Source organism: Varanus komodoensis, unplaced genomic scaffold (genome assembly GCF_004798865.1).
Source record: "Varanus komodoensis strain SLA01 unplaced genomic scaffold, ASM479886v1 scaffold3, whole genome shotgun sequence".
NCBI classification, from domain to species: Eukaryota; Metazoa; Chordata; class Lepidosauria; order Squamata; family Varanidae; genus Varanus; species Varanus komodoensis.
In genome coordinates, this window is record NW_025335761.1 from 28,993,189 (window position 1) to 29,006,143 (window position 12,955).

General features: G+C 37.9%; 1 protein-coding gene across 2 annotated transcripts in view; it reads right to left on the minus strand.

The window, feature by feature from the left end:
• PRKD1 (protein kinase D1) overlaps positions 1–12,955 on the minus strand; it is a 123,909-nt gene that overhangs the window by 38,816 nt on the left and 72,138 nt on the right. For both annotated transcript variants that reach the window (XM_044436824.1, XM_044436825.1), the window contains exons 3-4: positions 4,486–4,617; positions 3,241–3,401 (exon numbers count right to left, since the gene is read on the minus strand). In XM_044436824.1, the coding sequence (XP_044292759.1) occupies positions 3,241–3,401; positions 4,486–4,617 (293 nt within the window). The remainder of the gene's footprint in view (positions 1–3,240; positions 3,402–4,485; positions 4,618–12,955) is intronic.

A 12,955-nucleotide genomic window follows, 5' to 3' on the forward strand; every position in this document is an offset into this window, starting at 1 on the left:
CTCCCATGGATCGGGGACTCTGAAGCATCCTGTGGTCCTCTAGAAAGCAATGGGTCATGGGATTGCTCTGTTACTAAACTGTCAGTAAATAATCAAGAGTATTAACATGTTTGCATGAATAAAGATATCATATTCACTACAGATCCAGTTTCTAATTCCCGCTCAGCTATGAAGTTCACTGGGTGACTTTGCCCCAGCCATTCTCCCTCACCCTAGCCTACTTCACAGGGATGTTATGAGGATAAAATGGAGTGAAACAGACCTATGGAAGCTGCCTTGTGTTCCTCACAGGAGGAAAAAAAGCTGGATATAAATGAAGTAAAAAAATAATTTATAGCTAACAGAAATTGTGTTTTCCTAAAAAGAAACGTGCCTTGAAATATTCATATAATCATAGAATATTAAGAGTTGGAAGGGGCCATAAAGACCATCGAGTCCAACCCCCTGCTGTTGCAGGACACTAAGTTACACCAACCCACTCAGATGGCTGCCCAGGTTATTTTGAAAGCCTCCAGTGTGGGAGAGAAATACTGTTATAGTATTAATACTCTTATCATAGTAATACTACTCCAACACTCTACCAGATTTCCAGACCTACAACCCATTAGCATTTATTATTATATACTTTTAAAAAGCAAAGTGCTTTATATTCTTGATCTTTGTATGATCGTATGAAACTGCTGTATAGCATGACAGACCACTGGTCCATCTCAGCAACCAATGACTACCAGTGGCAGTTCAAGGCCCCAAGAGAAAGGTCTCTTTTCTAATCCTGCTATCTGGAATTGCCTAGAAATTAACCCGGAGCCTTCTGCATGTAACAAAAGTACTCTACTGACCTCTGGCTCCACCACCATCACCACTATTACCTTCCATTGCCATCTCCTGTCAGATCCCATTGCAAATTCTACATTTCTATTTTAAAAACTGATTGGGGAGACAACTAATAAATTTGGCTTAGCAGGGATTTGAGAGCTTAGGTTCAACTCCTATACTATACTCCTTGAATCAGGAGCTTTCAAATGTTATGAGGTCACCTCTAAAAGTTGTGAAATGAACTTAGGCTACAATTCTGTATTCAATTGCTTCTTAGATTCTAAATCCATGTACGCAGTGACCATGTTGCAACAACACTTAAGCACCTAATATGCAACAAAGGTATTCACACTTAACATGCAGAAATTACTCCGAGGGGTTTTAGTCTTGATATTGTTAAGATTTATTACGACTTCAGTGGGTGTCCATAATTCTTATTAGAATTTTCTAGCAGACATGATATAAACCTGCGGCGGGCAGCTTTGGGCTGGTTTTATTGACGATCAGTACTTCGTCAGTCTACTCTGTTTATTTTTATAGTAAAACAGTAAGCTCTACCAAATAGATCCAGGTGCTAGTTTTGACCTAAAAGACTTTCACCTGAGAGCACCATTTCTGATGGGGTGCCTCTTCTAGTATGAATTCATTCACACACTACGTTAATAATCTAAGGCTCAACTCCAGGTAGCTCCTCTGAAGGATCAATGAAGGAGAGGGCCTTCTTCATGGGTGCCACTGCAATTATGGAAAATTCTCCCCAAGTCCCTCCTGGGACTCAACATGTTTATACTTTCAGTGCCAGGTTAAGGCCATATTCTCTCAGTCATATGGCAAGATATGATAAGGTATTACATCTTAAGGTATGGCATTATCTGATTTTGATTTTTTTCTTATTGTTCAAAATTGTTTTCAGATACACACACACAGACACTCACACACTGGTGTATATTTATGCATGTGTATATATATCATTTTTATACTGTCTTGTTATGGTTTTTAATCTTTGTAAACTGCACAGAGAACTTTAGTGATTGTGTGGTATAGAAATGTAACAAATGATATGAAAGGTGTAAAAACCACACTTTTAGAATTAGAAGGTTCCTCTGAGCTTACAACCTTAGCCCGTAGTTTTAGTACCAGAAGAGAACAGAATTTAAATGGACACAAAAGTTCACTTCTGGTTATTCCAAGTATTTTCCATTTCAATAGACTAATTTAGGTGGAAAAACATTGTTTTGTTGCTTCTACTAAACAACCAGAAATCCAATTCCTTACTGATTTCCTGCAAATCACATAGAGATCTACCAGTAGATCTTGATGTACAAAGTTCAAATCTGAAATGTGACTAAAAAGTTTAAAAGTTTCAGTTGGTAAAATATGAAAAACATGCATTGAAGAAAAATGTTCATGGGAACAAACTACTCACATAATAATGTGTGTGGAATATCCAAGTTTTTTTCACAGCAATGTTTGTATCTGAAGTGAGGGGGAATGCTAGTTTTAGTAATACAACATCTCAGGCATAATTTTATCAGGATGCCTGAACTCAGAGCCTTACGGACAAACCTGTGAAGACCAGAAGATACAGCAGAGGCTATCTTTGTCTTCCCACCTTCCCACCCTACATTTTTGCTCAACAGGCTTGTCCACCCATCTAGCCAGACCACCTAGCTAGGAAGGGGAAGGGAGCAGGCTGGAGCAGCTGCAGGATACGTTATACCCTGCCCTCTCCAGTCTCGCCCCTGCCCCACCCACCAAAATGCCTCTTTTCCCCCATCTCCAAGGACAAGTTCCGAGCCTCAGAGAGAAGCCACTATAGTTTTTTCTGCACTGGCTGCAAGGGATCAGAGCACCAAATAGGACCACAGTAGTCTCCTAGGGGCCATGGGATTGTTCCCTAGTAAGGTTTAGCATGATAGTAAATGCTAACAATACTCAAGAAGAAATCAGACATTACTTTCTCATTATGTACTTAGCAGCCTTACATTTTCACTTTCATTCTTGAGTACCTGCAGGGAACCCAGTCCAGACCTTAAAAGCCCATTATTTCATTCTGTCAGATCACAATCTGGATCTGTCCCTTTGTGCCTACTCTACTGTAAAAACAGACATAGCTGCTAGATGCAGTTTACAAATAAAATAACATCACAAAACACACTGAACAATATCATGCTCCCTTCCATACCAAAAGATATGTGAATTACTTATTTCTAGTAACAGGTTTGCAGCCTACAACCATATATGAACAGACTGTTCATAGCATATTACTTTGTATACACTTCCTGGATGCATGTGCATTTACACTGGCAGATCACAAACTGAATTTTATGAAGTGGTGAAAAACCCCACCTTTGATTGGAAAAGTGTACACATTCATTCATTATTATATGACCCATATGATTTTAATACTTAGGAAATTTGTACCAAGAGAGCTTCATCAGGAGCAGTAGGTGAAACTTCTGCAGATACTGTCCTGATATTGCTAAGTCCCGTTAAGGAAACATTTGACAGTCGTCTCTTCCGGACACAACTGCAATTGTTGGGGATTTTAAAAGCACATCTCTTGTGATAGTTTAGGCCACATCCTAAAAGGAAAAGAAACATGCCTATTATATATTATTTCAGTATGAAGTAACAATTGCTAATTATTCACAGTGAAAACTATGATATGCAACATATTTGCCTGCTTTCCTTGAAATCCCACCCTTGGATACAAAAACCTATCAATGAGTGTACAATACAGGGATGTTTAATGGCTTGATAAATAAAGGTGTTTTATTTAAATAAAGATCCAAAGACTATTTATTTAGAGAAAGAAAAGATTTAAAACAAAGATTTAAATTCTTAAAATTGCACTGGTCCGGTCTATCTTATGTCAAAGAGCTGGATCCAAATGACATAAGATCCATACTCACAGAAAATATTTTCCATTCCTAGTGCTGCATGACAGAAGTGGCACTGAACTTTAGAGAAGGTCCTCTTTTTACACAAACTCCTATACAAATGTCAACCTATACTTATATGTCAACTACGTGGGCTCCCTTGAGTGTACAGTTCTTCTTTCTAGTCTATGAGGGTTAAGTACAGTACCTTTGCAATGCCCCACAGGAGGAGTATAACATCAGGACCTGAACGTATCATCCATTTATTTGCTGCTGCCAAACATTTTTCAAGCACATCTGTTTCCTGCAGATAACACATTTCAGGTACAATCCTATGGGCACTAGACATACAAGACTTTGGAATTCTGATTCCAATCCTGGAAATTCACTCTGAAGTCTTTGCTAACACCCCAAAGTTGGAGCATCCTTCCTCTGTCCTTGAAGCCATGCACAGAAAGAACCACACTACCTGTGACTCTGGGGTAGCAAGAGCCACCTCAGAGAGGGTGTTTTGGGGGCAGACAGAGGAAGGAACAGGCTTCAATGGATCACACAGTACCTGGTGGTACCTCAGTCTCCACTCCTTGCATTCTGAAGGATGCAAAAATCTGAGACAGGTGAAATAGTCTAAGACCTTTGTGGGATGGGAGATGCTTGAAGCAACCTTTACCTATGTGCCTCTTCCATCCTCCATAAGATCTTCTGAGATCAGAGGCTTATGTGTGGCCACATTGGATTGTGCAGCGCAAAACATTTTGGGCACAGAGCAGACAAGCCCTTCACTCACCCTCACATTTAAGTCCCTGACGTACAAGACCCCAAAGCATTTCTCCACAGTGGTCGCAGAAGGCTGGCGCTCGGTATGAATGGACAAACAGAGTATGTGGTCGAATCTGAAAGTCTTCAAATGTTGCAGAAGCTGGAAAAAAATAAAATGAGAGAAAAAAATCCAAATGTTTAAAAAGATAGAATTCTATGCATATGTGTTAACCTTTCTTCATATAAGTTCTTCAACCAAATTGAGAGAAATTATAAAAGACTCTGAGGTAGCCGTAACTGCTTCACATACTGCTTATTTTATCCTTGTGTATTAACCTGTCTAAACAACAGAATACCTAAAGCAGTTTGGCACAGGAGTCAAAGTTCTAAGGTTTTTGTTTGACAAATACAAAAGAGGACAGTAAAAATGAAGTTCTACAGCATGTCTGAACAAAAGCTATCACAACCCTTCCAAAGATATATGTATAAAAGTATAGTACTATGCAATGCAATTAAGTACAGAAAGCTGCCATGTGCTCTGCTTTGCAGGAAAGATGCATGGTGTTTTTAATAGGAAATTGCTGTCCTACCATCTCTAATACCATTCTCAGCATAAGCAATTATATATTTATTGGGTAAGAATGCTTTTCCATCTTTTGACCTAGCTGGATGAGAAGGTTTCTTTGGCTACAGTTAATAGGCTAAATTCAAGCTGCTGCTCCTGCCACACACACACACACACACACCACATAAAAACACCTGTCTCTGTAACTGAGAGATCTCTATAACTGAGATAAACCTGCCTGGTTCCGTTTCAACAGTTTTCAAACTTTCTGAAGCAAAAGTTTCTATATCCATTTATGATTTTTTTGAAAAAAGCCTGAAAATTAATATACATTTTTGTATTATTTTTCCTAAATATATTCATTTTTGTACAGTGTGAATTTCATTATTTCAATGGTAACAATGAATGGCTATAAATGGCAGAAACAATAATAGCCAAGTTTGACAGTTTTAATTTGTAATTAGTATTTATCAGGAGATTATTCCCAGAAACTATGGAAGAGATACAGACCAATGACAGTGGGACTGAATGTGTCCCCACAAACCATCTCAGTGGAAGATATCTGAAAGCTATTGAAATAAATTAATAATGGTTAGCATATCATGCACTGTTCTTTTTGATACTAAATTTTATTTGGGTAATAATTTAATGCCATTTTATTTTTCTTAAACCTAAACAATGTAAAGTGGGTGTATGCTTTAGTCTTTGCTTTTTCTAAGTATTCCTACTAAAATACTTTCACATATAAATTACTTTAAGAGTTAATCCTATGCATAGCTAAGGCATGCTGGGAGCTGTCAGACTTTTTCTGTCTAAATGAACATAAGATTGCCCTCAAAACTGCCTCCATTCTAAATATTTCAGTTTAAACATTTGCAGTGTATTGGGGGAAAACTCACTTGAGAAGACAATGATGCTAGAAAAGTTGATGGCAGATGAAGAAAAGAAACACCAAATATGAGATGCATTGATTTCATAAAGGAAAATGCAGTCTTGACTTTGTAAGAGCCAAGCAGGACTGTCAAAGACAGGGCATTTTGAAGGGCATCCATGAATAGTGTTGCCATAAGTCAGATACAATTTAACTACACATGACAACAAGAACAATACCATCAACAGGGAAAAATAACATTGGTCACAATTTTGATTTTTAAAAACAAGTAAAATAAGTCTGCTAAATCAATCACTCTCTAGGGCATCAAAATATTCTAAACCAATATTTTCTGGAAAAGCTATATTACTAGCTATAATGAAGATCCACCTTCTTCACTGTCAAAGTTGTGATGTAGTAAGGGATAGAATGGTGTCTCTTGGATATACCGTGACCCAGTTGCTGGGGGTTTCATACATCAAAATCAGCACCTTGAATCATCAGCTGAGGTCAACTGCTGAACTTTGTTTCATTTAAACTGAGAAAGCACAATATTCAGTACGTGGAACTCTTCCCTTTGACAGTCTCACTGGTTTCTGGATCCCTTTCAGAAGAATTCCCTTTCAAGGAGTTTGCAGTCAGACTCCTAAGTAAACAAGGAGCAGAATGCTTCAGTGCTACTGTTTTAAACTGCCCAAGCACCAGTTTCCTAAACATAACAGTGTATTAGATCAGATCAGACCAGCATTCTGTTTCCATAATGACCAACCAGATGCCTATGGGAAGCCCAAGCAGCAATTGGTATAAGATGGCAGATTGTCACTGCCTTTGATTCTGCAGATAGTACATAGTTATTAGGACTAACTGCCCTTAATAGACCTGTGAAACCTTGGTGTGGTTGTTAGAATGTTGGACTGGGCGCCTGGGAGATCTGGCATCTAGTCCCTGCTCAACCCTGAAGGTCCCTGAGTAACTTTGGACCAGTTACTCACCCTCATCCTAACCCATCTCACAGGATTGTTGTTGAGAGGATAAAGTGCAGTGGGCAAGGACTATGAAAACTACCTTGGGTTCCTTGCAAGAGGAAAAAGGGCAAGATAAAAATGCAATGTAACAATAATATCTTATCAGGCATTATGAATTAAACTGTTCTGATGCAAGAGGCACAGTGTAATCCTACGCACACCGACCCTGAAGTAAGCTCCTATTAAGCTCAGTGGACCTTACTTCCAGGTTAGTGCCATCTTGGATTGCAACCCTGATTAATGGGGAGAGTGATCCTACAGCCCATAGGCACTGTTGTGGGGAGAAGATAATTCCATTTCCCAGATTCAAGATAAGAGACAGAGCCCCAGCCTCACGTGCAGGAATCTGTGCTCTGATCCCCCTCACAGCTTGGGTGCACAGACTTGTGCTGGTTACTTCTTGGAATTCAAGAAATCAGCCTCAGAGAAGAGTTAAAGGAGTGTCCAGGTGGACAGGGAGGAGACCAGGGCCACCAGGATATGATGCACTCTGACAGTGCTCCTTCCCTTGTCCTCTGAAGTGCTGCATCTAGTTGAAATGCAGAGTGGGAGGTGCAGGGAAGAAGCGATTGACACCATAGTTCTCCCACTCTGCATGAGATGTTCATATGCGCCTGGGTTTACAGAGCCAAGTCAATAAGCTTGTGTCATTAATGAATTCCAATGTTGTCTTAAATCATTCCATTTGAAACTGAAGTGTTATTAAATGTTGTTTCAGTAGTGCCTCAAACAGCAAATATTTTATAGACTTCAGCTCCAAGTCAACCAGCAACAAAATAATTGGCATTTCTTCTATTAAAACAGTAATTGATCCTGCAAGACTCTCTGTGGACTAATTAAAAGGTCATCACAGTTCATACCCTTTGACATAACAATAGAACTAGTTAACAGTTATGAGATAAAGCAAAACAAAAACTGTCACCACAAAACAAATATTAAATCAATAAACATATTTAATACTTGAAGGAACACAGTTACTTTTTAACATCCTTATTATTTTAATTTGACCCAACATCCAAGGCTTATACTGAGCCAGGGTTCAAGAGGAGTTTGCCTCAGAACTTTCACTTGGGCATGTGAAATTAATCAAAGAACCCTTTGACGGCATGCCCAGTGCTCCCCCGTCACCAAGAAACCAGACCAAAAGTAGGATAAAGAAAATTGCAATCCTTTGCCTAGAAACTATGATTTGCAAAGAAAGCACTTTTCTTTCTAGATAGATATTCAGTAACACTGATCGCTCTAAAACTACATTTACTGAATTGCTGGTTATTTGATCACAGAGGTGAACAGGACCAACACAGTCTTGTCCAAGAGAACAAGGATCTTATAAAGATGCGCATTCTAGAAACCAAGACACCACATATATACACACTTTTACTGCAATTTCCATTACCACAGTGGCTTCAACATTGCAATTCCTCAATCAGAGAAAGTACAGTGATAATTTAGCCATGGAGAACTAGTTTCCGTACTACATGCCTCCATTCTACCTCCAAAGCCAAGGACAGGAAAGGAGATTCCCATGAAGGTGAACAAGCCCTGTGTTGTTTGCTAATGTATCCAGCACCTTGCTACTTTCAGATGAACATTAAGTGAAATATAGATCTTAAACTCCTCACCTTAAGACATCTATAACAGACTATTTCTGTTCAAAAATATTTTCCACAGCATCTGAACATATGCTTGTCTATCAGCAGAATCTAGTTTAGGTCTGCAGTCTTATCCATGTATCTGAGAGTAAGTCCCACTGAATTCAGTGCAACTTCATTCTGAGTAGACATATATAGGATTGTACTAGAGGCAAAGTACATTTAGGTCTCATTCATTTCAGTGGCAGACATAAGGATACATCTAAGTATGTTGCACTGGAATCAGTTGGACTGAAAAGGCTTTGATTTAACTGAATAATACACTGTGATTCCCCCCACCCCCAACTTCACAGCTTATATTTACATTCATATTCTCTTAATTTTTCTTGTAGTCATTTCTTCCAAGTTACCAGCATTGTGTATGACATCAGTTTTCATATAAAAATATGTTTTACAAAATAGAAATACATATACAATGGTGATAAACACAGCCAGAATAACCATAGCTAACATTTCCAGTATTGTGTATTATTGCTGTTATTATCTACTGTATTTATTCCCCATTTTTCAGACAATTCTTATCTCTCAAATTGGCTAAACTATTTTACTCAGTATATATTTAATGAAGATAGGCAGAACTGATGTGACTGTTATTGCTGTTTTTACCCAACATTAATCTTTGCTAGCCAAGTAATACAGTCATACTAAGAAATTCACAAAACTGACTGCAAGGCATTACATACAGTATATTATTTCTTCCTCCTTTACCAAGACTGTCTTGGATTAAAATCAATTCCATTCCAAACTTGCCAAATGTAATACACCCACCATGTTTATTCTTGTTCCTCTGTGGTTTGGTCCATTCAGAGTTTATTGTTCAGTTCCAAAGGGCATAAAAAAGCAAAAGGCAAGACATACTGAGTCATCTCTTCCTAGAATTGTATGGCCTAATTGCTCTTTAGTCAATCAGCTGCTCTTAGAAAATTCTTACAGAAGTATTCAGTTCAAAATCATAGGATACACACATACAAACACACACACGCACCCAAATATGGAGCAGCTTTTGTGCCCCCAAAGCAAGCTGCATCCATCTGGATCCCCTAAGATAACTTATTTCAGCCAGTTGAAAAAATCAGCCCTGTTTTTCCTTTGTTGGCTGCCTACAGTCTCTATAAAGTAGCACTTAACAACTTTTTAAAAAATCTCTATTAAAGGCCACATTCCCTCTGTTGGGAGCCACATGCTAGTGGTTGGTGAAAACAAACCAGTGGTGTGCAGAGCCAGAGGTAAAAGCAAGGTACTCTTCTTTTAGCCTCATCCTTTTGTCTATCTCTCTGCCACTTCCTTTTTTCACTCTCCCTCTTCTGAGCTGCCAGGAATAGGATTTATTTATTTGATTTATATTCCATTTTTCTATCAAAAAAGGTACTCAGAGTGGTTTACACAATTAAATTCAATTGAGAATATGGTTAGGGTTAGGGTTACCCTCAGGTAACCATCAAAGACACCTCTGAAGGTGGTATTTGCAAAAGAAGGACCACTGCAGAAGATCTGGAAGAAGGTTGCATAGGGAAAGGCAATCTTTCAGGTATCCTGGTACTAAGCCATATAGATTGCCCCTTCCAGAAGTTTGAAATGATTGCATGCAGAGGCTTTTGAGGTTAAGCTGACGACTCCATTATTTCACATCCTTGTGCCAAACAGAAAAGCACCAGGATCAATCATCTTCTCTGGCATGAGTGTCCTACTTTGAAGCAGGCTTCAGTCACAGTACATTTTAGAAATATCTGTGGACAATTAACAAGCAAGACAGTTGAAAAGATGGTCTCTTAACAGCACTTACACTACTATAAATTATATCATCACCTTTGTTTACGAAGAACCAGCTTCATATTGTGACTGCCACACTTGTAATGAACTTCCCCTTTCTTGCCATGATTCATGAAATGTGAGGAACTATGCCATAACCACTAAAGAACCAGATGTATGTTAAAAAGTTTTAGTTGGATGAAACTTTATTTGGAAATTCTGTATCTCTTTGAAGCTGTTTTTCCTCCTCTGTGTGTATGTGTATTAAACACAGAGAAATTTTCTTCCAGTTGTGATATAATGTTTTCAATTTTATATAAAACAACCTACCTTTTCCAATTAAAATTTTCAACCATGAAACAAAATGACATCACCTAATTACTAACCAGTCTGTCTTGAAAATGACTCATAGAAGCTTGACACAAGTATGAGTCATAGAAGCTTCAATTATTATAGCTTTAAAAAGACTTACATTTAAAAAGAAGTGTCAGTGTACATATTGCAAAGACATGTGGATTTTTTAATTACATTTTTCTTTCAGTGTAATAATTACTGCTACATTATTAGCAATGTAGAGAAGAACTTTCCAAAATTATAACTGCTTGGCTACATTTGGACAGGAAATTTTATTACAGGGAACCCCTTCTTTCTCGGAAACATAGGAGGGGAACCTACAATGTCATTTGTTGTACAGTAATCACACACAGATTGTAAATTGCATATCATACCAGCCTGCTTCATAGAAGCAGCAGATAAAGACAAATCTCACTAACTCTGAAAAGCCGCCGAATATTATTTTCCATTTCACATTCTCATACTACAAATCAGATTTGCTCATTAGATGGTTACAGCTTGAACAATTCCGTATTTCTATCTGCCATCAATGCAGGTATTAGAGCAATGTTCTCTCATATGATCCAATGTGGCACTCAGACACAGAAAAGAACTGAAAGAAAACTCAATTACATTTGTCATCACTGGATAAAAAAAAACCTCTAGGAATTTTGTGCAAAAGCTCAATAACCTCAAACTGATTTCTCTTCTAAAGCAAAAAGAAAAAAAAAGGATAAAAATAACTCATTTTCTTTCTGATTATACTGAGCTGATATGCAATGATTTCCATGTGTTTTCAAAGACAGAATTTGGAAAATCTAATTTTCTTGGGATAATCCATACTAGTATAAAATTTAATATTTGAGGTAAAATCATACTATAGTAGTTTTCATTTCTTCTGATGAAATTATACTGTCAACTCGGCTGGCAGGCACAGTGTTAACCTGATTGTTATTATTATTTTTAAAAATAATCTATTCATGTCTGATGTAACAAATTAATGAAAAGTGCTTCAGATTTTGGCTTTTTTCAGTACATAAGAATCCTTGCTATTTGATATGCCAGTGAAAACAGATAATCTCAACATTATTGCTTATTCAAATTTAAAGGACATTATTTCAGTACACTGTTCTTTTCTCAGCAAACATTTAAGAAAACAGATGACTTCCAATCAAAATTTGCTAAAAGGTGTTTTTGACTATATAGCATGCCATTTTTTCCTAAAGAAAGAACCATGTCCCTGTGGGATGCTAGAAAACCTTCACACGTAATAGATATTTCATAATCAAAGAGCAATGTAACTGTTACATCAAAAAGTGAACATGTGAAAAGAATGCAAATTTGTTCTCATTTTTATTCTAATTATCTGAGTGTTTTACTGTGTTGCAGGATAAATATTAGCTGTTACTTTATCACATGCCATTTTACCTAGTTAGCATAAACTGTCCTGATGAATTCACTGCTTAAATTTCAACTTAAGTAAGGTAACAGAGGGAAAGGTGAAAATACAGATGTATAAGAGGGAAGTAATATAGACAGATTTATCAAGTATTATTTTGGCTTAGTTTAAATAAGAATTTGTATGCAGAAGATATACAGGGGTTAGGGTGTTGGACTGGGACTTCCAGGTTCTAGACCCTACTTGTCCATGAAGATCACTGGGAAACTTTGGGGCAGTACCGTACTCTTAACCCAACCTACCATACACTATTATTATAAGGATAAAACAGAGAAGAGGGGGAGAATTAAGTAAGCCTAGGGTTCCTTGCAAGAGGAAAACAAACAGGATATAAATATAATAAATTAATAGACTCTGCACTCACATATCTGCAAGTAAGCCAGATACCTGGAGGGTAATGCAGGATTTACTCCCAAGTTACCTGCAAGTACACCCCATTGAAACAATTGATCTTACTACTGGGTATTGCACTATATTGATAAATTATGCATTAACTAACATGAGTATTACACAGAGGCTGGGTTCACATACCACGAGAATAAATAGTGAGCAGTTTCTACCATGCACATTTTTCGGCATGGATGTACCTGAAAGACAATAGTTTCAGTATGGTAACTGTCCTCCTTTCCACCATTTTCTTTCTTCTCAGTCCTCCAAGCAGTATCCCAGGCACAACACATGGAGAATTGAGGCTCCTCACTTCTACATGAACACAAGTCAAGTTTGCCTCACTGTGGCTATCCAGCAGTCTCTGCTGTACAAAGAGGGCTAATGCCTAAAAGTGCAGCAAGAAGACAAGGTGCTAGTCAGTGCCCAGGGGGACTGCTGGGGCAGGAAGGGTTGC